This window comes from Calonectris borealis, chromosome 2 (genome assembly GCF_964195595.1).
Source record: "Calonectris borealis chromosome 2, bCalBor7.hap1.2, whole genome shotgun sequence".
In the NCBI taxonomy this organism is placed as follows: Eukaryota; Metazoa; Chordata; class Aves; order Procellariiformes; family Procellariidae; genus Calonectris; species Calonectris borealis.
In genome coordinates this window covers 582,193-606,356 of record NC_134313.1, presented here as the reverse complement: position 1 = coordinate 606,356, position 24,164 = coordinate 582,193, and the positions used below count along the sequence as shown (strand labels likewise).

The 24,164-nt window shown below is 73.4% G+C and overlaps 4 protein-coding genes across 5 annotated transcripts; 1 reads left to right on the top strand and 3 right to left on the bottom strand.

The window, feature by feature from the left end:
- Window positions 1–281: 281 nt before the first annotated feature.
- CYC1 (cytochrome c1) lies at window positions 282–2,589 on the bottom strand. Its single transcript, XM_075141000.1, has 7 exons — window positions 2,438–2,589; window positions 1,722–1,915; window positions 1,507–1,633; window positions 1,267–1,424; window positions 936–1,096; window positions 741–841; window positions 282–613 (listed from the first exon to the last, which is right to left on the bottom strand). The coding sequence occupies exons 1-7, from the start codon at window positions 2,519–2,521 to the stop codon at window positions 509–511; spliced, it is 930 nt and encodes a 309-aa protein (XP_074997101.1). The 5' UTR covers window positions 2,522–2,589; the 3' UTR covers window positions 282–508.
- A 142-nt stretch (window positions 2,590–2,731) lies between these two features.
- GPAA1 (glycosylphosphatidylinositol anchor attachment 1) lies at window positions 2,732–7,947 on the bottom strand. Of its 2 annotated transcripts, none has more exons than XM_075140981.1 (12): window positions 7,367–7,614; window positions 7,073–7,252; window positions 6,876–6,987; window positions 6,627–6,774; window positions 5,995–6,096; window positions 5,712–5,908; window positions 4,774–4,970; window positions 4,541–4,694; window positions 4,375–4,458; window positions 4,102–4,298; window positions 3,854–4,024; window positions 2,732–3,252 (listed from the first exon to the last, which is right to left on the bottom strand). In XM_075140981.1, the coding sequence occupies exons 1-12, from the start codon at window positions 7,579–7,581 to the stop codon at window positions 3,009–3,011; spliced, it is 2,001 nt and encodes a 666-aa protein (XP_074997082.1). In that variant the 5' UTR covers window positions 7,582–7,614; the 3' UTR covers window positions 2,732–3,008. The 2 variants fall into 2 exon arrangements, with proteins under 2 accessions (XP_074997082.1, XP_074997083.1); XM_075140982.1 differs by lacking the exon at window positions 7,367–7,614 and adding an exon at window positions 7,917–7,947 and having other exon boundaries at window positions 2,733–3,252.
- A 749-nt stretch (window positions 7,948–8,696) lies between these two features.
- On the bottom strand, window positions 8,697–10,494 carry EXOSC4 (exosome component 4). The gene is made up of 3 exons (XM_075141004.1): window positions 10,270–10,494; window positions 9,236–9,442; window positions 8,697–9,155 (listed from the first exon to the last, which is right to left on the bottom strand). Exons 1-3 carry the CDS (start codon window positions 10,438–10,440, stop codon window positions 8,796–8,798), a joined length of 738 nt encoding a protein of 245 aa, XP_074997105.1. The 5' UTR covers window positions 10,441–10,494; the 3' UTR covers window positions 8,697–8,795.
- A 103-nt stretch (window positions 10,495–10,597) lies between these two features.
- On the top strand, window positions 10,598–23,834 carry OPLAH (5-oxoprolinase, ATP-hydrolysing). Its single transcript, XM_075140974.1, has 26 exons — window positions 10,598–10,917; window positions 11,894–12,085; window positions 12,675–12,789; window positions 12,872–12,995; window positions 13,077–13,272; window positions 13,793–13,958; window positions 14,020–14,158; window positions 14,318–14,385; window positions 14,454–14,722; window positions 14,815–14,927; window positions 15,885–16,055; window positions 16,133–16,270; window positions 17,543–17,681; window positions 17,773–17,885; window positions 18,561–18,712; window positions 18,968–19,128; window positions 19,200–19,301; window positions 19,395–19,569; window positions 20,406–20,590; window positions 20,656–20,787; window positions 20,897–21,031; window positions 21,541–21,690; window positions 22,250–22,407; window positions 22,488–22,648; window positions 22,725–22,822; window positions 22,905–23,834. Exons 1-26 carry the CDS (start codon window positions 10,744–10,746, stop codon window positions 23,055–23,057), a joined length of 3,879 nt encoding a protein of 1,292 aa, XP_074997075.1. The 5' UTR covers window positions 10,598–10,743; the 3' UTR covers window positions 23,058–23,834.
- Window positions 23,835–24,164: the final 330 nt, after the last annotated feature.

The window sequence follows — 24,164 nt, the reverse complement described above, 5'->3', positions numbered from 1 at the left end:
GGCCCCAGGCGGTGCCGGGATGCGGGGGGCAGGTTGGGGGGGTCCATGGAGCCTCTGCCGGCGGCGGAGCCCTCGCAGCAGGGAGCGGCACGGCCCGGCACAGCCCAATAAAGCCTTGGTGCCAGAGCCTTGCTGCCAGCGCTAGGGTGGCGGCGGCGCTGTAACTCGCCCCCCGAGACAGCGCTGATGGGGACGGGCCCTCCAGTGAGCCTATGACCCGAGCCCGAGGGGCCGCAGCCGGCGCAGGGAGGGCCGCGGTGCAGGCAGACACCACACCACCCTTTCCCCTTGAACAACCGAGATTTTATTTCCGTGCCCCCAGCCCCTCCGAGCGCAGGTGCCGGCTCCCCAGGGGAGGGCGAGCGGCGGCGCCTGCGGGGGCCGAGGGCAATGTTAAATAAGGAGCCGGGGTAGGGGCACGCGCTGCCGGCTGTGCCCCCCCCGCAGCCCAGGGGTTGTGCGTGGCCCAGGCGGTGCAGCTGGGGTGGGGGGCACCCCGCTTTCCCCCCTATTTGGGGGGCCGGTAGACCATTTTCCTGCTCTTCAGCACAGACCATTTGTGGCGCTTTATGTAATAGAGGAGGGAGATGAGGAGCCCCGAGACCATCAGCATCTGGGGGAAGGAAGGAGTCGAGCTCTGCCCCACGGAGCCACCGCCCCGGCGCGGGGCCGAGCGCGGCACGGGGGGGGTTAGGCACCAGGGCAGGGGCACTGCTGCCCCCCCCGGCGCAGGCACCCACCTTCAAGCCCATCCGTTTGCGGTGGTCGTGCTCCGGCTCCGCCGCCCACCGCAGGAACGTGCAGACATCCTTGGCGATCTGCGACATGGTGGCCGGGGTGCCTGGGGAGGGCGGGAAAGGCTGAGCACCCTGGGAACCGGCACCCCCGTGGGACGGCGCCGCGCCGCGCGGGGCCGGCCCCGGGGCCCCTCTTACCATCGTCGAATTCCAGGATCTCGTTGTAGATGGGGGGGGCCATGCCGATGGCCTGGCCCGGGAAGTAGGGGTTGTAGTGCAGCCCCTCCCGCACCGTCACGCCGGCTGGGGGGTCGCAGTAGCCGGTGAGGAGGGAGAACACATAGTCCTCGCCCCCGTGCCTGCGATGGGCGGCGGGGGGGGAATCAGTCCCGGGCAGCAGAGACCCCCGGAGCAGCAGGGCTGGGGTCCTCCTCCCCTCGGTGGGGAGGTCTGCCAGGAACCCCGAGCTCTGCGTGGGTCCGGGACCCGCCGAACCCACCCCCCGCCGCGCGTGGCAGCGGCCCCTTACCGGGCGTTGACGATGTAGCTGAGGTCGGGGGGCAGCGCCCCGTTGTTGGCAGCTCGCGCCGCCTCGGAGTTGGGGTAGGGCTTGGGGAAGTAGTCGGAGATCTTGCCGGGGCGCGTGAACATCTCCCCGTTCTCATCCGGGCCGTCCACCACCTCCACCTGCGCAGGGGGCAGAGCCCTGAGCCGGGGCGCCGCGGCACCGGGCACGGCAGCGGCGGGACCCTCCTGGGGGGGGACTCACCTCCTCGGCCAGCGCCTTGGCCTCCGCCTCGGTGTGGGTGACGCCGATGAGGTTGCGGAAGGCCAGGTACTCCATGCTGTGGCAGGCGGAGCAGACCTGCTTGTACACCTGGAAGCCGCGCCGCAGGCTGGAGGAAGAGGAGGAAGAGGAGAAGGAGGTGATGGCCCCAGCCCCCCGCCGAGCCCCCCCGCCTCCCCGGCCCCCCGGCCCGGTACCTGCCGTGGTCGAGGGCGGCCAGCGCGCCGCCGTGGCTCCAGGGGAAGCTGGGCGGGTGCATCTCCAGCTCGCCGGCGCTGAGGGCCGAGCGCAGGGCCAGAGCCAGGCCCCCCCCGCCCGCCGCCAGCAGCCCCAGCGCCGACAGGGCCGCCCGGCCCCGGCGGGAGAGGCCGGCGAAGGACGACATGGCGGCCTGGGGGGGGGCAGCGCCGTCAGGGCCCGGGACGGGACGCACCGACACCGGGGGGGCCGGGAGCCGTGCGCAGGGCGGACGCGGGGGGGTAGGGGGGGGACGGGGGACACCGGGCAGGGCCGGAGGGGACAGGGGGCACCGGGCCGGGCAGGATGGGGGGGGGAACCGGGGGCACCGGGGCGGGCAGGATGGGGGGCAATCGGGGGCACCGCGCAGGGATGGGACGGGAGAACCGGGGACACCGGGCACGGGTGGGAAAACCGGGGGCACCGGGGCGGGCAGACCGGGCAGAAGTGGGGGGAACCGGGAAGGGCCCGGGGGGAACCGGGGTCGCCAGGCCGGGCACAGCGGGCGCTGCAGGGCCCAGCCCAGCACCGCTCCCCGCGGTGCCGCTCGGTTCCGGGGCCGCCCCCCGCCGCCGTTCCCGCCCCTCCCGGGGCCGCCCCCGCCCGGTGACCTTCACGGCGCGGCGGGGCGCGGGGCCCGGCCGGGGCGGGGGCTGGAGCCGGGTGCGGGTCTCACCGGGGCGGGCGCGGTCCGGGCCCGCGGCAGCAGGAGGCGGCCGTAGGGCCGCAGCGGGAGGCTCCGCACCGCCACCGCCGCCATCGCTCCGCTCCTCCCGGCGGCCGCCGCGCCGAGGTCGAGGGGACGCCGCCGGCCCGCCCCGGACGTGACGCCCGCTCCCTGACGTCACCCGCCAACGGAAGCGACGTCACAGATTCCCCCCCCGTTCCCCGTCCCCCCAGCACAAAACCGGCTCCGCTCCCGTCCCGCGGTTCCGCCTTTATTGCAGCGATGCGCCCCGACCCCCCCGCACACACCGTGCCGGGACCCCCCGGTACGGACCGGGCCCCCCCGTGCACACCGGGGGCCGCAGCCCCAAACGGGGGGTCCCCATCCCCATCCCCCCCCCCCGAGGCACCGGCAGCCCCCGCCCGGGGCAGGACCCGCTGCCGCCCGGGGCGGCTCGGCTGGGGCTGGTGTCCCTGTCCCGCGGGGATGGGGCCGGCGCCCCTGCCAGCCGCCCGGCCGCGCTGCCCGTTGCCGGGTCCGTCCGCGGGTCCGTGCGTGCCGGGGGGCCCGCGGGGGCCCCTCACTTCCAGAAGAGCACGTTCCAGAGCAGCAGCCAGCAGGGGTAGGCGCAGAGGGCGAGGAAGGGGAAGAGCAGGGAGCCGTACAGGTGGTGCTGGAGCAGCCCCTCGGCCACGGCCGCCAGGAAGAGCTGCCAGCCCTCCGCCGCCGCCACCGGCGCCTCCACCAGCTCCCGCTGCAGGAAGATGCCCAGCAGCAGCGTCACGGCCGGCGTCGCCAGCACCAGCAGCGCCGACAGCAGCACCCTGCGGGCGAGGGGCACGGTCAGCCGCCGCGGGAACGGGGAGAGCCACCCCGGCACCCCCCTGGCATCGCCCCGGGGAGAGCCCCCTGCATCCCCGCCACCCCAGGGAGAGCCCGCGGTGTCCCCCCGGCATCCCCCTGCCCTGGGAAGAGCCCCCAGCGTCCCTCCAGCATCCCTCGCCCTGAGAAGAGCCCCCAGCGACCCCCCACCCCAGGGAGAGCCCCCCCAGTGTCTCCCCGGCATCAACCCAGGAAGAGCCCCCAGCATCCCCCCACCATCCCCATGCCCCAGGGAGCACGCCCCCAGTGTCCCCCCACCCTGGGGAGAGCCCCCCTGCCCCACCATCCCCCTGGCATCACCCCACGGAGAGTCCCCTGCATCCCCCCAACCCAGGGAGAGCCCCCAGCATCCTCCCAGCATCCCCCCACCCCAGGGAGAGCCCCCAGTGTGTCCCCCAGCATCCCCCTGGGAAGAGCCCCCCCGGTGTCCCCCCAGTGTCCCCCCGTCCCAGGGAGATCCCCTGGCGTCTCCCCACCCTGAAGAGAGCCCCCCGGTGTCCCCCCACCAGAGAGGGGGTCCCAGCACCCCGCAGCCCCACTCACTTGGGGCCGGTGGGCTGGACGGCGGCGGCGGCGGGCACCATGGTGGCAGCCAGGAGGAAGCCGAGGGAGAAGTTGAGGAGGGCGAGGCAGCCCAGCTGCAGGGCCAGGTAGAGCAGCGCCAGCAGCTTCAGCGTCATCCAGCCCCGGTCGCTGCCACCGCCCGCCAGCACCCTGCGGGGACCAGGGGGGACGCTCAGCCCCACGGCCGCAGGGGATGGCACCCCCCGGACCCCCGAGCCCCCTGGCACCTGTGGGTGTTGTGGGGCAGGGCCATGCCGGCCACGTAGATGGCGATGACGGTGAGCACCACGGCCTCCGACTCGGAGACGGGGAAGTGCTGGGTGGCCACACGCTGCCCCAGCACCGGCAAGAAGTAGAGGGCGAGGCCGGCAGCGTGGCAGATGAGCACCGGCGGCACCAGCGCCAGCAGGCCGGGACGGGGCTCCTGCGGGAAGCCGGGGGTGAGGACAGCGGGACCAGCGGGTCCGCAGGGAGGGGCAGGGGAGGGGAAGGGCCCTGACCTCCCCGGCCGCGTGGTCGCCGTCCCAGAGCCGCTCGGCGCTGCCCGCCTCGCACTTGCTCAGCTTCATCCAGAGGTCCAGGGCGTGGGGGCCGTCAGGGAAAGGAGCGGAGCAGGTTTGGCCACCCCTCGCCCACTCCCCGGCCCACCCCTGCCCAAAAGGATATCTTGAGGACCAGGACGAGGATGAGGAAGCCGAAGGCTGGCATGTAGACGCCGATGGAAACGAAGCGGGACAGGGAGGGCAGCAGGTAAAAGAAGTAGGACTGGTGCAGCCGCTCCAGCAGGTTGTTGAGCTTCCGAAACATCCCCTCCAGCGTCCTGCAGGCAGCGGGCAAGGCAAGGGGGGGAGGCTGCGCCCCAGGACCCCCCCAGGACCCCCCCGCGGCCCCGCACTCACTTGCCCACGGTAGTCATGTCATACTTGTACTGTCGGAAGCTGTTGATGCCGCGGAGGGTGATGGCCTCGATGCGGTAGCGGAGGAAGAGGCCGTGGTCGCCGCGGGGCCGCCCCGACGCCTGGGCCAGCACCATCAGCAGCAGGGTCTGCAGGCTGTGGGCGTAGGCGGGCAGCGAGTCCCAGTCCGAGCGCTGCAGCTGCAGGGAAAGCCCACGTCGTGGAACCACAGGATGATCGAATCAGGTTAGAAAAGACCCTTAGGATCATCGACTCCAGCCGTTCACCCAGCACTGCCAAGTCCCGCTAAACCACGTCCCTAAGCACCACGTCTACACGTCTTTTGAATACCTCCAGGGATGGTGACTCCACCACTGCCCTCGGCAGCCTGTTCCAAGGCCTGACCACTCTTTCAGTAAAGAAATTTCTCCTAATGTCCAATCTAAACCTCCCCTGGCGCAACTTGAGGCCGTTTCCTCTCGTCCCATCGCTGTTACTTGGGAGAAGAGACCAACCCCCACCTCGCTACAACCTCCTTTCAGGTAGTTGTAGAGCGCGATGAGGTCTCCCCTCAGCCTCCTCTTCTCCAGGCTGAACACCCCCAGTTCCCTCAGCCGCTCCCCATCAGACTTGTGCTCCAGGCCCTTCACCAGCTTTGTTGCCCTCCTCTGGACACGCTCCAGCACCTCCATGTCCTTCTTGTGGTGAGGGGCCCAGAACTGAACACAGGATTCGAGGTGCGGCCTCACCAGTGCCGAGTACAGGGGCACGATCACCTCCCTGCTCCTGCTGGCCACACTATTCCTAATACAGGCCAGGATGCCGTTGGCCTTCTTGGCCACCTGTGAAACCCTGGTCCTGTGGGACAGAAGCTTCCCTGAGGCCAGGCCGGGGCCGCGTGTCCCAGGAGGTCGCTGCGGGTTCTGCGCGGCCGGGCTCACCTTGCCCTGGATGGTGCAGAGCAGGCCGTTCTTCTGGCAGAAGGCGTGGAAAAGGTTGAGGAGGTCGAGGTTGGGCAGCTGCCCGTTCAGCCCCTCCACCGCCACGTCGAAGCTGGTGACCACGTCGCTGCTCAGCTCCAGCGAGACGGCCGCCTGGATGGCCCCCGCCCGGCCCAGCGTCCCCGAGGACCGCACCTCTGCAGGCACGGTGCCGCGTCACCGCTGCCGCTGGCCCCTCGACACGGCCGGGAACGGCAGCGGCCCCCCCGAGCCCCCGCCTCACCGGTGACGTTGACGTCGTGGTAGGCCTCCAGCCAGGCCTCCATGCCCAGCAGGTCATGCTCGTTCACCAGGAAGATGATGTCCTTCGCCCAGTAGATCTGGCCTGAAAGCAACAGGGCGGCTGCGGCGGACCGGTCCTTGCCCCGGCACAGCCTGGCACAGCCCTGGTGGAGCCCGGTCCTTGCCCCAGCAGAGCCTGGCACAGCCTTGGCACAGCCTGGAACAGCCCCAATGGAGCCCAGTCCCTGCCCTGGCAAAGCCCAGCACAGCCCTGGTGGAGCCTGGTCCTTGCCCCAGCAGAGCCTGGCACAGCCTGGCACAGCCCCAGTGCCCGGCACAGCCCCAATGGAGCCCAGTCCCTGCCCTGGCAAAGCCCGGCACAGCCCCTGCAGGGCCTGGCAGAGCCCCGGCGGGACCCGCTCCCCGTGCTGCCCCCCAGAAAAGCCGGGGCCCCCAGGGCTGGAGCAGGTGGGTACCCGACGCTCCCACCCCTGGCATCCCTGCTGGGCAGGGACCTACCAGGACACTCAGCACCCCAGATAATCCCCCGGCATCGCCCCGTGACCCCGGAGCCCCCCAGACAGCACCGGGCTGAGGGAGGGGGTGCCAAGCCCCCCCAGCCCCGGGACTCACCTCGGAAGTAGGAGGCGAGGGCCAGCATCAGCCCCACGGCCTGGTGGTTGTGGGGCCCCTCGCTGCAGGGCACGCTCAGCACCAGCGACTCGGTGCTGGCAGCGCGCGGCGCCCGCAGGATCCCGTACACGTTCGTGCCCTTCACCATCTGCCGAGGGAAGGGCAGGGCTCGGGGGGGGCGACCTCAGCCGGGGCCCCCGCCCCAGGATGGGGGGCCGGCGGTCTGGGGGCAGGGGGTCCGGTACGCACGTATCGCTCGCGGGTCTCGTCGGGGAAGGGCAGCGTGCGGGAGAAGGGCTGCCGGTGCACCTCCAGCCCCAGGGCCCACATGGTCTTCTCCAGCCAGGCCACCGGCATGCCCCTGGGGAGCGGGAGAGGGGGGATGGAGACCCCGAAACCCTCTCCGCCCGCGCCGCACCCCCACGCGAGCGGCACCCCGCTCTCACCCCGCTTTCTTCTTGTGCCCAGCAAACTCCCGGCCGTAGGAGAGGGCCCTCTCGCCGAAGAGGAACTGCTCCTCCACCATGGTGGAGCCCATGGCGTTCTCCGACATGTAGGTGCGGGGGGCGAGGGGCTGGAAGGCCAAGGCCAGGAACCAGCCCAGCCCCGCCACGTAGCTCAGGGCGCTGCGGGAGAGGAGAGGGGGTCTCAGGGGGGTCTCGGGGGGGTCACGCCCCGGCAGCCCCCTGGCCGCGGTGCCAGGAGGAGCCCCAGCCCCAGGCGGGCCCCCCGGCACTCACCAGAGCGGGGTGTTGAGGCGCAGGACGAGGCGGGAGAGCGCCCGCCGGCAGTGGGGGTCCGACAGCAGCCCCATGGTGGGGGCTGGGGGCGCCGGGCTGCTGGAGGGGGGGCAGGGGGAGGACAGGGTCCCCACCGGCACGGGGGGGCTGGCCCCACGGGCACCCCTCGCTTGGGGCTGCCCACAGATCCACCCGGGCCCCCCCCGGGCACCCATGGCCCCCGATGCACCCCACGGGCCTAACCCCAAACGCCCTGTCCCTGCCCCGCACACCCCGCAGCCCCCGTCCCTGCCCCACACACACCCCACAGCCCTGCCCCTGCCCCACAGCCCCTTACCCGCCCCACGGCCCTGTCCCTGCGTCCCCCAAACCCCACAGACTCTGTACCCCACGTGCACCCCTGTCCCTGAACCCCGAACGCACCCCACGGTCCCGTCCCTGGGCCCCACGCACCCCACGGCCCCGTCCCCGGGCCCCACGCACACCCCACGGCCCTGTCCCCCCCCTCCCCCCGCCCCACGGCCCCGTCCCTGCCCCACGCTCCCCCCACCTCTCGGTCCTGCCGCTCGGACAGGCCGCTCAATCGCCCGCGGCACGGGACAGGCCGAGGGGTGGAGCCCAGAGACATCGATGGGTCCCGCCCACCCCGCTCTGCGCATGCGCCGGCAGCCCGTGCCCCTGGGGCGGGGGGGCGAGTGTGCAAGGGGGTGTGTGCAGGGGGGGTGAGTGTGCAAGGGGGGGTGAGTGTGCAAGGGGGGTGTGGGTGTGCAAGGGGGGTGTGGGTGCAAGGTGGGTGTGCAAGGGGGTGTGTGCGTGCAAGGGGGGTGGGTGTGCGAGGAGTGTGTGTGTGCAAGGGGGGTGGATGTGCAAGGGGCTGTGCTGTGGGGCTGGGGGTGGGTGTGCAGGGGGGATGGAAGGGTGTGTGAGATGGGCAATGGGGGCGTGCAAGGCAGGGTGGGCATGGGTTTGGGTGTGCAAGGGGTCATGCGGTGGGGTGAGTGTGCAGTAGGGGCAGGGGTGCGAGGGGGTGGGGGTGCAAAGGGAGCTGTGCAGTGGGCGTGGGTTTGGGTGTGCAAGTGGGCGTGCAAGGGGGCTGTACAGTGAGAGTGGGTGTGCAGGAGGACGCCTAATGGGGGTGGGCGTGCAAGCGGCGGCACAAGGGCAGTGGAGGCAAGGAGGCACATGTGAGGACAGGGCCGTGCCAGGGCCCCCCAACACCCCCCTGTGCCGCCGGGCACAGCAGGGAGCCCTGGCACCACCGCCACCGAGGGAAGCAGCACGGCGCATGGCACGGCGCATGGCTGACGGCACGGCACGGCGCACGGCAGGGCACGCTGCAGCAGACCTTTATTGACGAGGGGCTGGGGCCGGTGCCGTCCCGCAGCCCCCCGGTCCCCAGCAGCGCCGCGTCGGTGTCGTCCCGTACGGCTCAGTCCCCCAGCAGCGCGGTGACCTCCTGCAGCCGCTGGCGCACCACCCGGTCCAGCACGGCATGCAGAGCGCGGCAGGCCCGCCCGGCCGCCTCCAGCACTGCCTCCAGCCGCTCCTGGTGCAGGCGGGCGCTGAGCTGCAGGAGGGCGATCTGCCCCGACGCCGGCAGCAGCGCCAGCACCAGCCGCGGCCCCCCTGCCGCCTCCTCGGGGCCGCTGAGGTCGGCCAGCGGCGTGTCCTCGGCCAGGCCAGCCGCGCTGGCGCAGACGTAGTCCCGCATGGGGATGCCGGCATCCATCACCGCCAGCGTGGCCGCATTCACGCAGGCGCAGTAGTTCCCGCCGTCGGCTTGCAGGATCTGGGGGGGGCGGCGGGTTCGGTCAGCTGGCGGCTGCGCCGGGCCCCCCGGGGTGTCCCCCTGCGTCCCCCCCCCGTCACCTGGACGTAGATGTCGATCTGGGAGCGGGGGTAGAGGCGGGTGAGGATGGCGGCCTCGAAGGTCTGCTTCAGCTGCAGCGCCAGCTCGCCCGCCTGACGGTCGCCGTGGGGCCGGCGCCGGCGCTCGCCGGTGCTGAAGGTGGCCATGCTGTACTGGCAGTTCACCAGCGCCCGGTCGGGCAGCGCCTTGCTGCGGGAGCCGCGCATCTGCGGGGGGGAGGCGGATGCAGGCCGGGGGGCACCAGCACCGGGGCGGGGGGGGGCCCGGACCACCGGGGGGGCGGACGGGGGGGGCACCCCGCTGGACCCCCACGCCCCTGAGGGCCGGGGGGACCACCAGCCCGGTGGGCCTGGGGGCCAGGCCCGGGGCCCGGGGGAGTGGAGGAGCCCGGGGGAGTGGGGGGGAGCAGAGAGGCCCGGGGGAGCCCGGGGGAGCGGGGGCAAGGGGGAGCGGGGGGGCGCGGGAGGGTCCGGGGGAGCGGGGGGGTCCGGGGGAGCCCGGGGGAGCGGGGGGGCCTGAGGGAGCGGGGGGCAGCGGAGGGGAGCGGGGGAGTGCGGGGGAGCAGAGAGGCCCGGGGGAGCCCGGGGGGGCGCGGGAGGGTCCGGGGGAGCGGGGGAGTCCGGGGGAGCGGCGGGGCCCGGGGGAGCGGGGGGCAGCGGAGGGGAGCGGGGGAGCGGAGAGGCCTGGGGGAGCCCGGGGGAGCGGGGGGGCGCGGGAGGGTCCGGGGGAGCGGGGGGGAGCGGGGGAGCCCGGGGGAGCGGGGGGCCCGGGGGAGCGGGGGGCCCGGGGGAGCCCGGGGGAGCGGGGGGGCCCGGGGGAGCGGGGGGCAGCGGAGGGGAGCGGGGGAGTGGGGGGGAGCAGAGAGGCCCGGGGGAGCCCGGGGGGGCGCGGGAGGGTCCGGGGGAGCGGGGGGGAGCGGGGGGACCCGGGGTAGCGGGGGGCCCGGGGGAGCGGGGGGGCCCGGGGGAGCGGGGGGCAGCGGAGGGGAGCGGGGGAGCGGAGAGGCCCGGGCCCGGTGTCCGGTGCCGCTCACCTCGTGGGGGCCATAGACGACGGCCAGCGCCTTGGTGTTTCCCTGCTCGATGTAGGCCGAGCCGTCGGCCTGCGCGAAGACACCCATGCGGGCACGGACCTTGCGGAGCTCGGCGGGGCGCCGCCCGTCCGCCCGGTACCCCTCGTCCGACAGCAGCTCCGGCGCCGCCATGTTACCCGCCGCGACCCGCCGCGGACTACGGATCCCGGCGTGCCCCGCGCGGGGACTACAACTCCCGGCATGGCCCGCGCGGGGCCGCCCGCCTGACACAGGCCACGCCTCCCCTGCCTGAGGCCACGCCCCCTAGAGGCGACACCCCTCTCTGAGGCCACGCCCCCGCGGGGCCGGTGCTCGGCGCTGCCCGGGCGGGAGCGGCGGCGGCGGCGGGAGCGGCGCGTTCCGACTCGTACGGTACCGTCCCGAGCCGCACCGTCCCGAGCCGTACCGTCCCGTCCGGTCCCGTCCCGTCCCGCCATGGCGGCGGCGTCGGGCCCCGGCGGGTTCCAGTTCGCCATCGACCGCGGCGGCACCTTCACCGACGTCTTCGCCCGCTGCCCCGGCGGCCGCGTCCGCGTCCTCAAGCTGCTCTCCGAGGACCCGGCCTACGGAGACGCCCCCACCGAGGGCATCCGCCGCGTCCTGCAGGAGGTGCGGCCGCCGGACCCCCCGGGACCCTCTCTCGGGGCCCCCGGGACACCCCGGGACCCTCTCGGGGACACCCTGGGACCCGGCCGGGACCCTCCCTCGGGACCTCCCCGAGACCCCTCCCGACACCTCCCCCGACACCCCCCGGGAGCCTCCCTCCTGGGACCCCCCCCGAGACTCTCCCAGGGACTCCCACCCGGGACCCTCCCCAAGACCGCCCCGGGATCTCCTCCTGGGACACCCCCCCCGGGAGCTCCCCCAGGGACCCTCCTCCGGGATCCTCCTCGGGACCACCCCCACATCCCCCTGGGACTCCCTCAGGGCCACCCCCTGGAACCCCCTCCGGCCCCTTTCCCTGAGACCCCCCCCAGCATGTCCTCTTGGGATCCCCCCCAGGACCCCCCCGGGACCCTTCCCCCGGGATCTCTTCCTGGGATCCCCCCCGGAACCCACCCCGGGACCCCCCCAGGACCTTCCCAGGACCCTCCCCCTTGGGATCTCCTCCTGGGACCCCCCCCAGTACCTCCCCAGGACCCTCCCCCCCCGGGTCTCCTCCTAGGACCCTCCCTGTACTCTCCCCCCAGTATCCATCCCCCCACTGGTACCTCCCCAGGACCCTGACTGAGATCCCCCCACAGGACCCCCCCCCGGGTCTCCTCCTGGGACCCTACCTGTACTCTCCCCCCAGTACCCCCCCACTGGTACCTCCCCAGGACCCTGACTGAGATCCGCCCCCAGGACCCCCCCTCCGGGACCCCCCCAGGACCCCCCTCCGGGACCCCCCCAAGACCCCCGTGCCCCAGCCCCCAGACCAGCCCCGTCCCTGGGCTGTGCCCAGCTGGTGCCAGCCCCCACCCTGATGCCCCCTCCCAGGGCCGGGGGGGCTGGGGCTCTGGACCCCCACCTGCCCTGTGCCGGGGGGGCCATGGGCTGAGGGTCTGTGGTGGAGCCGTGGGGCTGAGGCCCGCGGTGCCGGCAGGAGAGCGGGGTGGCGGTGCCGCGGGATCAGCCCCTGGACGCCTCCGGCATCGAGTGGATCCGCATGGGCACCACGGTGGCCACCAACGCGCTGCTGGAGCGCCGGGGCGAGCGCCTGGCCCTGCTGGTCACCCGCGGCTTCCGCGACCTCCTCCACATCGGCAGCCAGGCCCGTCCCCGCATCTTCGACCTGGTGAGGCCCGGCACCGCTGGCGTGGTGGCACCGCTGCGGCACCTGCGCCGGCGTGCAGTTGGGGTGGCACGTCCCCGTGACGCGCACCATTGGGCTCAGGGTGGCATGTCCCTGTGACCCACACTGTCCAGGAGCAGGGTGACATGTCCCCATGAGCCACACCGTCTGGGGTTGGGGTGCCGCATCCCCGTCTCCCACGCTCTCCGGGCTTGGGGCAGCCCACCCCCGTGGCCCACACCGCCTGGAACCGGGCTGGCACGTCCCCGTGACCGGCACCGTCCAGGCTCAGGGCAATGTGTCCCCACGCGACCCATGCCGTGCCGGCTCAGTGAGGCCCGGCGCGTCCTCTGCCCGGCGCGGACGTCCTTGGCGGTGGCGGGAAGTCCCCGGATCCCGGGTGCCGCATCCCGTGAGCGCCGCTGGGCCCCCGCCACGGCCCCGCGCCAGCCCCGGCCCTGCGCCAGCGCCCGCGCACCGCCCTGGCCGGCCGGGAGCCAGCGGCAGCTCCGGCAGCGCGGCGAGGCCAGCGTGTCCCCGAGCGGGGTGTCCCGCGGTGGCCCCCGGATGACGTCCCCGTGCCCCCGCGCAGGAGGTGGCGGTGCCGGAGGTGCTGTACGAGGAGGTGATCGAGGTGGATGAGCGGCTGATCCCGCACCAGCCCGGTTGCCGCCTCCCGGGGAAGGAGACACTCCCGCTGCTCGAAGGTGGGGACCACCGCCGTGGGGGGGGCCGGGGCCGGCGGGGACACCCCCCCCGTGACCCCCTGGGACCCCCGGCTGTCCCCAGGCTCCACGGGGGCGTCCCTGCTGGTGCAGCGGCCGCTGGAGCTGTCGGCGCTGCGGCGGGAGCTGGAGGGGGTGCTGGCCCGCGGCATCCGCAGCCTGGCCGTGCTGCTGCTCCACTCCTACGCGTGAGTCCCGGGGGGGACCCTGGGCTGGGGGGGGCCCAGCCGGACCCCCACGCCCGACGCCGTCCCCGCTCTCCCCGGCAGCTGGCCTGGCCATGAGGAGCAGGTCGGGGCGCTGGCGCGGGAGCTGGGCTTCCAGCACGTCTCCCTCTCCTCCGCGGTGGCAGCCATGGTGCGGGCGGTGCCGCGGGGCTACACGGCCTGCGCCGACGCTTACCTCACCCCCTGCATCCACCGCTACCTGGAGAGCTTCCGTGCCGGCTTCGCCCACCAGCTGCGGGTGAGTGGGGCCACCGGGACCCCCCACCAGGCTCCCATCCCACTAGGACCACCCAGCAGGCACCCATCCCACTGGGACCCCCCAGCCAGTGCCCAGCTGGCTGGCACCCCCTGGCAGCACCCATCCCACTGGGACCCCTCCGTGGGCGCCCATCCCACCAGGACCCCCCAGCTGGTGCCCGTCCCACCGGGACCCCCCAGCAGCACACATCCTACCAGGAACCCTCTGTGGGCACCCATCCCGCCCGGACCCCGCAGCGGCACCCGTCCCACGGGGACCCCTCTGTGGGTGCCCATCCCATGGGATTGCCCAGCTGGTGCCTGTCCCACCAGGACCCCCCAGCAGCACCCATCCCACCAGCATTCCCCGTGAGTGCCCGTCCCACCGGGACCCTCTCACCGGCACTCATCCCACCGGGGCCCCGATCGTGGGCACCGATCCTGCCCAGAACCCCCAGCAGCACCCATCCCGCTGGGACCCCCCACGGGCGCCTGTCCCACCGCGACGCCCCCGCCCGCAGGAGGTGCCGGTGCTGTTCATGCGCTCGGACGGGGGGCTCACCCCCATGCAGCACTTCAGCGGGGCCCGCGCCATCCTCTCGGGGCCGGCCGGCGGCGTGGTGGGCTACGCCGTGACCACCTACCGCCGCGAGGACGGGCAGCCCGTCATCGGCTTCGACATGGGAGGTGAGTGGGGCGGGGGGGGCTGGGCCGGGGGGTCCGGCTGGGGCTGAGCCGCGCTCCCCAGGCACCTCGACGGACGTCAGCCGCTACGCCGGCGAGTACGAGCACGTCTTTGAGGCCAGCACCGCCGGCGTCAGCATCCAGGCGCCGCAGCTCGACATCAACACCGTGGCGGCCGGCGGCGGCTCCCGGCTCTTCTTCAGGTGGGTGGGGGTGTCCCGGGTGGGGGCTCCGGGCACCCATGGGTGCCCCGGGCGGGACACTCGGGGGCTCGGTGGAGCCTGGGTCCGTCTCGACCGCGGCACAGCGGCACGGCGGGCGTGGCCGGGACCCTCCTGCTCCCGCCGGCATCTCCCCTCCAGGTCCGGGCTCTTCGTGGTTGGCCCCGAGTCGGCGGGCGCCCACCCCGGCCCAGCCTGCTACCGCAAGGGTGAGTGGCCGTGGTGCTGGCGGGCGCCACGCTGCGGTGCCGCGCTCACCGTCCCCGTCCCGGCACAGGGGGCCCGCTGACCGTCACCGACGCCAACCTCTGCCTGGGCCGCCTGCTCCCCGAGTACTTCCCCCGCATCTTCGGGCCGGGCGAGGACCAGCCGCTGTGCCGGGAGGCGGCGGCGCAGGCATTCCAGGAGCTGGCCGCCCGCATCGATGCCTTCCTGGCCGACACCGCCGCCGGCACCCACCGGCCGCTCTCGGTGGAGGAGGTGGCCATGGGCTTCGTGCGGGTGGCCAACGAGGCCATGTGCCGGCCCATCCGCGCCCTGACGCAGGTGGGGTGACCCCGGGGCAGGGCGGGGGGGCTGTGGGTGCCCGGTGCCAGCACCAGCGTCACCCCCCCCCCGCCGTGTTCCCCCCGCCGCAGGCACGGGGCCACGACGCCGCCCGCCACGTGCTGGCCTGCTTCGGGGGTGCGGGGGGGCAGCACGCCTGCGCCATCGCCCGTGCCCTGGGCATGAGCAAGGTCTTCATCCACAAGTAGGTGGATCCGAGGGGGGGGGGCTCCACGGGGACCCCCCCTCTGCCGGCACCGCCGGGTGGGGGGGCTGAGGGGGGCTGGTCCCAGCTGGGGGGGTGGGGGCACCTGTCGGGATGTCCCCAGCCCCTGGGTAGATGGTGGGGGGTTGAGGGGCTCTGGTCCCCCCCGAGGTGAATTAGTTGGGTTTGGGGGTGCCTCAGCCCCCCAGGCAGATGCATTTGGGGGTGCCCAGGTTCCCAGGTGGATGCATGGGGTTTGGGGGTGTCTCAGCCCCCCAGGTGGATGCACTGAGTTTGGAGGTGCCATGGTTCCCAGGCAGATGTGTCAGGTTTAGGGGTGCCCTGGTCCCCAGGGTGATGTGTGGGGTTTGGGGGTGCCCCTGGGAGTGGGGTTTGGGTGTGCCCCAACCCCCCAGGTGGGTGATTTGGTTTAGGGGTGCCCCGGTCCCCAGGAGGATGTGGTGGGTTTGGGGGTGTCCCAGCCCCCCAGGTGCATGCATTTGGGGGTGCCCCAGTCCCCAAGGGATGTGTGGGGTTTGGGGGGGTGCCCCGGCCCCCCAGGTGGTTTCATTGGGTTCAGGGGTGTCTTGGTCCCCAGGAAGATGCACTGGGTTCGGGGGTGCCTGCGGGTGCAGAGTTTGGGGGTCCTGTCCCCAGGAGGATGCATTGGGTTTGGGGGTGCCCCAGTCCCCAGGGCATTGTGCTGGGTTTGGGGGTGCCCTGGCTACCCGGGTAGATGTGTTGGGTTTGGGGGTGCTGCGGTCCTCAGGTGGATGCGCTGGGTTTGGGGGTGCCCACGGGTGATGGGTTGGGGGGTGGGGTCCCCAGGAGGATGCGCTGGGTCTGGGGGTGCCCACGGGTGCGGGGTCTGGGAGTGCCCGCGGGCGCGGGTCGGGGGGTTGCAGTCCCCGGGAGGCGGCGGCGGGCGCGGCAGCGGCGTGGGTGGGCGTCGCGCAGGTACAGCGGGATCCTGTCGGCGTACGGGCTGGCGCTGGCGGACGTGGTGCACGAGGCGCAGGCCCCCTGCGCCCTCCGCTACGAGCCAGCCGCCTTCCCCCGACTGGACGGGCGCATCGCCGCGCTGGAGCGGGAGTGCCGGGACGCGCTGCGGGCGCAGGGCTTCGCCGGGTGAGCCGCCGGGGGTCCCAGGGCGGGAGGGACGGGGACGCCGCCCCGGCACCCCCCGCTGATGGGGCTGCCCGCAGGGAGCAGATCCGCACCGAGGCCTTCCTGCACCTGCGCTACGAGGGCACCGACTGCGCCCTGATGTGCTCGGCCAAGGGCCACCCGCCCACCCCGCGCTCCTGCCGCGCCGGAGACTTCCACGCCGCCTTCACCAGCCGGTCCGTCCCGGCACCGCGATCCCCATCCCAGCACCGCGATCCCCATCCAGCACCACGATCCCTGTCCCAGCACCACAATCTCCCTTCCTGGTGTCACAATCCTTGTTCCCAGCACCATGATCCCCGTCCCGGCACCACGATCCCCATCCTGGAACTGCAATCCCCATCCCAGCACCATGATCCCCATCCTAGCACCACGATCCCTCTCCCAGCACCGCGATCCCCATCCCAGCATTGTGATCCCCGTCCCGACACCGCGATCCCCGTCCCAGCACCACGATCCCTCTCCCAGCACCGCGATCCCCGTCCCAGCACCGTGATCCCCATTGCAGCACCGTGATCCCCGTCCCAGCACTGTGATCCCCATCCCAGCATTGTGATCCCCGTCCCAACACCGCGATCCCCGTCCCAGCACTGTGATCCCCATCCCAGCATTGTGATCCCCGTCCCGACACCGCGATCCCCGTCCCAGCACTGTGATCCCTCTCCCAGCACCGCGATCCCCGTCCCAGCACCGTGATCCCCATTGCAGCACCGTGATCCCCGTCCCAGCACTGTGATCCCCATCCCAGCATTGTGATCCCCGTCCCGACACCGCGATCCCCGTCCCAGCACCGTGATCCCTCTCCCAGCACCGTGATCCTCATCCCAGCACCGCGATCCCTCTCCCAGTACTGCGATCCCCGTCCCAGCACTGCGATCCCTCTCCCAGCACCATGATCCCCGTCCCAGCACTGCGATCCCCGTCCCAGCACCGCGATCCCCGTCCCAGCACCGCGATCCCTCTCCCAGCACTGTGATCCCCGTCCCGGCACCGTGATCCCCGTCCCGGCACTGTGATCCCTCTCCCGGCACCGCGATCCCTCTCCCGGCACCGCGATCCCCGTCCCGGCACCACGATCCCTCTCCCAGCACCGCGATCCCCGTCCCAGCACTGTGATCCCTCTCCCAGCACCGCGATCCCCGTCCCAGCACCGTGATCCCCATTGCAGCACCGTGATCCCCGTCCCAGCACTGTGATCCCCATCCCAGCATTGTGATCCCCGTCCCAACACCGCGATCCCCGTCCCAGCACTGTGATCCCCGTCCCAGCACCGCGATCCCCGTCCCAGCACCGTGATCCCCATCCCAGCATTGTGATCCCCGTCCCGACACTGCGATCCGTCTCCCAGCACTGCGATCCCCATCCCGGCACTGCTGTGCCATGCCGGGGGCAGCCGGGGGTCTCCCAGTGCCCCCTCGCCACAGCTGGCACCCAGTCCCGCTCCGCAGGTACCTGTCGGAATTCGGCTTCACCATCCCCGACCGCGCCGTGGTGGTGGACGACGTGCGGGTGCGCGGCACGGGCAGCAGCGGCATCAGCTGCGAGACCCCCCTGGCCCCCAGCGGGAAACCGGCCCGCGTGGAGACGGTGAGGGCCAGGGGCGCCGGGGGGCCCGGGGGTCGCGTGGGGACTGGGGGTGACCCGGCGTGGGGCTGGGGGCTCGGGCTGGGTCCCGCAGGTGACGCGGTGCTACTTCGAGGAGGGGTACCTGGAGACGCCGGTGTTCCTGCTGGAGGAGCTGGCCTGTGACCACGCCGTCCCCGGCCCCGCCATCGTCATCGACAAGAACAGGTGGGGACCCCGGGGACCCCGGGGAGCGGGTGGGACCCCAGGGAGCCAGTGGGGACCCCAGGGAGATGGTGGGACCCCAGGGGGCTGGTGGGGACCCCAGGGGGATGGCAGGACCCTGAGGAGCTGGTGGGACCCTGGGGAGACGGTGGGGGCCCCAGGGAGACGACAGGGACCCCAACGTGCTGGTGGGGACCCCAGGGAGCTGGTGGGGACCCTGGGGAGACGGTGGGGACCCCGGGGGGCTGCTGGGACCCCGGGGAGATGGTGGGGACCCCAGGAGGCCAGAAGGACCCCAGGGAGCTGTCAGCATCCCAGGGAGCTGGTGGGGACCCGGGAAGCCAGTAGAAACCCCACAAAGCTGGGTGGACCCCGGGGAGCTGTCAGGGACCCTAGAGAGCTGGTGGGGACCCCGGTGGGCTGGTGGGACCCCAAGGAGACGATGGGACCCTGGGGAGCTGGTGGGGTCCCCGGGAAGCCAGAAGGACCCCAGGGTGCCGGTGGGACCCCAGGGAGCTGGTGGGGACGCTGGTGGGCTGGTGGGACCCTGGGGAGACAGTGGGGACCCCAGGGAGCTGGCTGGACCCTGGGGGAGCTGGTGGGACCCCAGGGAGCCGGTGGGGACCCTGGGAAGCCCTGCGCCCCTCCAGCTCCTGGTGCCGTCGCCTGCCCCCCCAGCACCATTGTGGTGGAGCCGGGCTGCACCGCCAGCCTCACCCGCTTCGGCGACGTCTGCATCGCCGTCGGCTCGGGGCCCCCGCGCCCCGTCGGCCCCCAGCTCGACGCCGTCCAGCTCTCCATCTTCTCCCACCGCTTCATGAGCATCGCAGGTGGGGGCTGCCCCCGGCCCTGCCTGGGGCAGGGGGACGTGGCGGGGGGGCCGGGGGGCCGGGCTGGGGTTGGCTGGGGTCGGGGTTCGGCGGGGGTGTCCCGGGAGCCCCCCGGGAGCCAGGACGAGGGGGACTCTCTGGGGCCGGGGTTCGGCTGGTGGGGCCGGGGGGGTCCCGGGAGCCCCCTGGGAGCCAGGACGAGGCTGGTGTGGGGTGGGGGTCCCCTCCTGAGGGTCCGCCGCGTCCCCCCCGCAGAGCAGATGGGCCGGATCCTGCAGCGAACGGCCATCTCCACCAACATCAAGGAGCGGCTGGACTTCTCCTGCGCGCTCTTCGGGCCGGACGGGGGGCTGGTCTCCAACGCCCCCCACATCCCCGTCCACCTGGGTGCCATGCAGGAGACCGTCCAGTTCCAGGTAGGAGGTTCCCCCCGGGACCCCCCCGGGACCCCCCGGGACCCACTCAGCCCTTCCCGGTGCTGCTGCAGATCCGCAACCTGGGTGAGGACCTGCGGGAGGGGGACGTCATCCTGAGCAACCACCCCTGCGCGGGGGGCAGCCACCTGCCCGACCTCACCGTCATCACCCCCGTGAGTGCGGGCCAGGGGCGCGGGACCCCCCCGGGGCCCCCCGGAGCGCGGGGCCCCTCCCGGGACGCCGGCTCAGCGCTGGGCTCTCCCCAGGTCTTCTGGCCGGGCATCCCCAAGCCCGTCTTCTTCGTGGCCAGCCGCGGGCACCACGCGGACATCGGGGGCATCACCCCTGGCTCCATGCCCCCCCACTCCAAGGCGCTGCGGGAGGAGGGGGCCGTCTTCGTCTCCTTCAAGCTGGTGAAGGACGGTGTCTTCCAGGAGGAGGGTGGGTCTGCGCCGGGACGGTGGGGACGCGGTGGGGACGGTGGGGACGCGGTGGGGACACGGTGGGGATGTGGTGGGAATGGTGGGGATGTGGTGGGGGCGCGGTGGGGATGTGGTGGGGATGGTGGGGATGTGGTGGGGATGGTGGGAATGGTGGGGATGTGGTGGGGACGCGGTGGGGATGTGGTGGGGATGGTGGGGATGTGGTGGGGATGTGGTGGGGATGGTGGGATCACAGTGGGAATGGTGGGGATGGCAGGGATGCAGTGGGGGCAGCGGGGAGATGGTGGGGACGTGGTGGGGATGCAGAGGGGACAGTGGGGATGTGGGGGGGACGGCAGGGACACGGTGGGGATGTGGTGGGGATATGGTGGGGATATGGTGGGGATGGTGGAGATGCAGTGGGGATGTGGTGGAGATGGCAGGGACGTGGTGGGGATGCAGTGGGGACAGCAGGGATGTGGGGGGGACGGCAGGGACGCAGTGGGGACGCGGTGGGGACGTGGTGGGGATATGATGGGGATGGTGGGGATGTGGTGGGGACATGGTGGGGATGCAGTGGGGACGGCAGGGACGCGGTGGGGACGCGGTGGGGACGTGGTGGGGATATGGTGGGGATGGTGGGGATGTGGTGGGGACATGGTGGGGATGCAGTGGGGACAGCAGGGATGTGGGGGGGACGGCAGGGACGCGGTGGGGACGCGGTGGGGACATGGTGGGGATATGGTGGGGATGGTGGGGACGTGGTGGGGACATGGTGGGGATGCAGTGGGGACGGCAGGGACGCGGTGGGGATGGGCACCCTCCGCCCCGCTGCTGCTCACTCGTCCCCCGCAGCGGTGACGGAGGCCCTGATGGCGCCAGGCCGCGTCCCGGGCTGCAGCGGGACCCGGAACCTGCAGGACAACCTGTCGGACCTGCGGGCCCAGGTGGCCGCCAACCAGAAGGGGATCCAGCTGGTCGCCGAGCTCATCCGCCTCCACGGCCTCCCCGTCGTCCAGGCGTACATGGCCCACATCCAGGTGGGACCCGCCGCCCCCCGGCCCCCCCGGCCCCCCCAGCCCCGCCTGACCCCCGCCGTCCCCAGGCCAACGCCGAGGTGGCCGTGCGGGAGATGCTGAAGGGCTTCGCCGCGCGCTGGGGCACCGCGGTGGAGGCCGAGGACCGCATGGACGATGGCTCGCCCATCCGGCTGCGGGTGCAGGTGGACCCCCAGGAGGTGAGCGGGCGGCTCCGGGGTGCGGGAGATCCCCCCCGAGGTGGGGTTTGGGGGACGCCCCCGGCCGGGGGGGACGCGGGGCCACCTCTCGTCCCCGCTGTCCCCGCAGGGCAGCGCCGTCTTTGACTTCTCGGGCTCGGGGCCGGAGGTGTACGGGAACTGCAACGCGCCCCGCGCCATCACCCTCTCCGCCCTCATCTACTGCCTGCGCTGCATGGTGGGCCAGGACATCCCCCTCAACCAGGTGGGTGCGGGACCCCCGCCTGGGGGACCCTGGGCTGGGGGACCCTGGGCTGGGGGACCCCGGGCTGTGGGACCCCCTGGGCTGCAGGACCCCGGGCTGTGGGACCCCCTGGGCTGAGGGACCCCTTGGGCTGAGGGACCCCCTGGCTGCGGGACCCCTCAGGGCTCGGGGTGGGGGGCCCTGGGCCCCCCATCCCCTGGGACAGAGAAGCTGGACCCTGCTCCCCCAGAGCAGGGGGGTCTGGGCCCCCAATCCCTTGGGGCGGGGGGTCCTGGGCCCCTGTTCCCCTGGCAGGGGGGTCCTGGGCCCCTGCTCCCCCAGGGAAGAAGGTGGGGGGGGCTCAGGGTGCTGCCGCCCTGGGCAGGGGAGCCATGGGTCTGGGCTGCCCCCAGCAAGCAGCGCAGGGGCGGGGGGAGCCGGGGGGCGGCCGGGGGGCTGCGGCTGCCCCCCAGCCCCCAGGGCGTGGGGCAGGATCCGTGCGGGGCCGACGGGCTGCCTGCCCCCACCAGGGCTGCCTGGCGCCCGTGCGGGTGGTCATCCCCAAGGGCTCCATCCTGGACCCCTCGCCCGAGGCCGCCGTGGTGGGGGGCAATGTCCTGACCTCCCAGCGGGTGGTGGACGTCATCTTCAGGGCCTTCGGCGTCTGCGCCGCCTCCCAGGTAGGGACCAGGGGTCCCGGGGGTCCGGGGTCCCGGGGCGCTGGCAGTCCCGAGGATCAGGGGCGCTGGGGCTCCTGGGGGTCCCAGGGGTCTGAGTGGCCGGGGGTCCTGGGGGTCGGGGATCCCAGGCTCTGGAGGATCAGGGGTGCTGGGGCTCCCGGGGGTCCCAGGGGTCTGGGTTGCTGGGGATTCCAGGGTGCTGGGGCTCCAGGATGCTGGGGGTCCTGGGGGTGGGGAATCCCTGGGGGTTGAGAGTCCCAGGACTTGGGAGACCTGGAGGCCTGGGGTGGTGAGGGTCCCAGGGGTCAGGGGTCCCGGTGGTCGGGGGTCCCTGGCATCAGGGGTCCCCAGGGTCAGGGGTCCTGGGGTGCCGGCGGTCCCAGGGGTAGGGAGTCCTGGGGGTCTGCAGTGCTGGGGGTCCCAGGGGTCCGGGGCACCAGGGGTCAGGGGTCTTGGGCATCAGGGGTCTCGGGGGTCAGGAGTTCCAGGGGTCGGGGGTCCTGGGGGTCAGACCCCACGGTGGGGGGTGGGGGTCCCCTGCCCTCCCCTGTGCCCTCAGGGCTGCATGAACAACGTCACCTTCGGGAACGAGCGGGTGGGCTACTACGAGACGGTGGCGGGGGGCGCGGGGGCCGGCCCGCGCTGGCATGGCCGCAGCGGGGTCCACACCCACATGACCAACACCCGCATCACCGACCCCGAGATCCTGGAGCAGCGGTGGGTGCCGGGGCCCGGGGAGAGCGTGGGGGGCTGCTGGGGTCCTGCCGGGACTGACCCTGGCCCCCCCTCCCCCCCAGGTACCCCGTGGTCCTGCAGCGCTTCGAGCTGCGGCGGGGCTCGGGGGGTGCGGGGCGCTGCCGGGGGGGCGACGGGGTGATCCGGGAGCTGCTCTTCCGCGAGGACATGGTGCTGTCGGTGCTGAGTGAGCGCCGCGCCGTCCGCCCCTACGGCCTGCGAGGTGAGCGGGGACCCCTGTGGCCCTCTGTGGCCCCCCGGGGCCCCCCGGGGCCCCCTGACCCCCCTCTGCCGGTTAGGGGGCAGCCCCGGCGCCCCGGGGCTCAACCTGCTGCTGCGCCGTGACGGCCGAACCATCAACCTGGGCGCCAAGACGTCAGTGCCGGTGGAGCCGGGGGTGAGCGCTGCGCGGGACCACCCCACGCCCCCCAGCACCCCGGCACCCCCCGACGCCCTGTCTCCTCTTCTCCCTGCCGCAGGACATCTTCCGCCTGCAGACCCCTGGCGGGGGAGGCTTCGGCTCCCCCGGGGACAGGGGGGACCCCGAGGAGGCCGTGGAGCCGCCGGCACCCCGGAGCTTCGCCGAGCGCGGGAGCCTCTTCGAGTACCGGCGGGCGCAGGAGGCCGTCTGAGGGTCCCTGCCCCCCAGGCTGGCGGCCGTGGGGCAGCCCCGGCCCCGGCTACGCACACCCCGTGGGGCAGCCCCCACCCTAGGTACGCAGACTCTGTGGGCCAGCCCCCCGTTCCTAGATACGCACAGTCGATAGGGCAGCCCCCCAACCTCAGATGCACACAGTCCGTGGGGCAGCCCCCCAACCCCAATGCACCTCCGAGCAGCATCCCCCCGGTCCCAGCTCTGCACACTCCGTGGGGCAGCCCCCCAACTCCAGACACGCACACTCTGTGGGGCAGCCCCCCCGTCCCTAGATACGCACAGTCGATAGGGCAGCCCCCCAACTCCCAATACGCACAGTCTGAAGGGGAGCCCCCCAACCTCAGATACGCACAGTCCATGGGGCAGCCCTCCACTCCCAGCTATGCACCTCTGTGGGGCAGCCCCCCACTCCCAGCTACGCACACTCTGTGGGGCAGCCCCCCAACCCCAGCTATGCACACCCCAAGGGGCATCCCCCATCTCCACGCCTCGGGCTCCTGCCCCCCACCCCAGGGCAGAGCGGACCGGAGGGTCCCCCCGCCGTGGGGCAGGGCTCAGGCTCCCGCAGTGGGGCAGCCTCTCCTCCCCACAGCACTGCCCACGGGCTCCCATGCTTCTGCCTCACCGACCCCAGACCCGCGCCCAGGGCTCGGCCCCCCGGATGGAGGGGTCAAGCCCCAGGCATGGGGTGTGTCCCCCCCACCCCTCCCCAGTTCGGTGCCTTCCAATAAACGAGCCTTCGGGCCCCTCCGCATGGCCGTGTGCGCGGCGGGGGCGTGCTGTGGTCCCTGCCAGGCAGCCCCCAGCCCGGGGGTCCCCAGGGAGCAGAGCCCAGGAGTCCTCAGGGAATGGCCCAGGGAGCAGTCCCAAGGGTCCCCATGGAGTGGTCTCCAGGGTCCCCATGGAGTTGTCCCCAAGGACCCCCATGGAGTTGTCCCCAAGGATCCCTGTGGAGTGGTTCCCATGGAGTTGTCCTCATGGAGCAGTCCCCAAGGGTCCCCATGGAGTTGTCTCCAGGGTCCCCATGGAGCGGTCCCCAAGGATCCCCACGAAGCAGTCCCCAAGGGTCCCTGTGGAGTTGTCC

Bases quoted from the DNA above. Each gene is read 5' to 3' on its own strand.
- EXOSC4 (XM_075141004.1), bottom strand. From the start codon at position 10,440: ATGGCGGCGCCGGAGCTGCTGTCGGACGAGGGGTACCGGGCGGACGGG. The intron at 9,443-10,269 runs GTGAGCGGCACC...TCCCCCCCGCAG, and splicing joins TCGTCTATGGCCCCCACGAG to ATGCGCGGCTCCCGCAGCAA. The intron at 9,156-9,235 runs GTGACGGGGGGG...CGCCCCCCCCAG, and splicing joins AGATCGACATCTACGTCCAG to ATCCTGCAAGCCGACGGCGG.
- OPLAH (XM_075140974.1), top strand. From the start codon at position 10,744: ATGGCGGCGGCGTCGGGCCCCGGCGGGTTCCAGTTCGCCATCGACCGC. The intron at 17,682-17,772 runs GTGAGGGCCAGG...TGGGTCCCGCAG, and splicing joins AACCGGCCCGCGTGGAGACG to GTGACGCGGTGCTACTTCGA. The intron at 20,788-20,896 runs GTGAGCGGGCGG...CTGTCCCCGCAG, and splicing joins TGCAGGTGGACCCCCAGGAG to GGCAGCGCCGTCTTTGACTT.
- GPAA1 (XM_075140981.1), bottom strand. From the start codon at position 7,581: ATGGGTGCCCGGGGGGGGCCCGGGTGGATCTGTGGGCAGCCCCAAGCG. The intron at 6,988-7,072 runs GTGAGAGCGGGG...CCCGCTCCCCAG, and splicing joins GGGCACAAGAAGAAAGCGGG to GGGCATGCCGGTGGCCTGGC. The intron at 4,025-4,101 runs GTGCCAGGGGGC...TGGTCCCCGCAG, and splicing joins CTGCCCCACAACACCCACAG to GGTGCTGGCGGGCGGTGGCA.
- CYC1 (XM_075141000.1), bottom strand. From the start codon at position 2,521: ATGGCGGCGGTGGCGGTGCGGAGCCTCCCGCTGCGGCCCTACGGCCGC. The intron at 1,916-2,437 runs GTGAGACCCGCA...GCCCCCCCCCAG, and splicing joins CCCGGACCGCGCCCGCCCCG to GCCGCCATGTCGTCCTTCGC. The intron at 1,097-1,266 runs GTAAGGGGCCGC...CGCCCATCGCAG, and splicing joins AGCTACATCGTCAACGCCCG to GCACGGGGGCGAGGACTATG.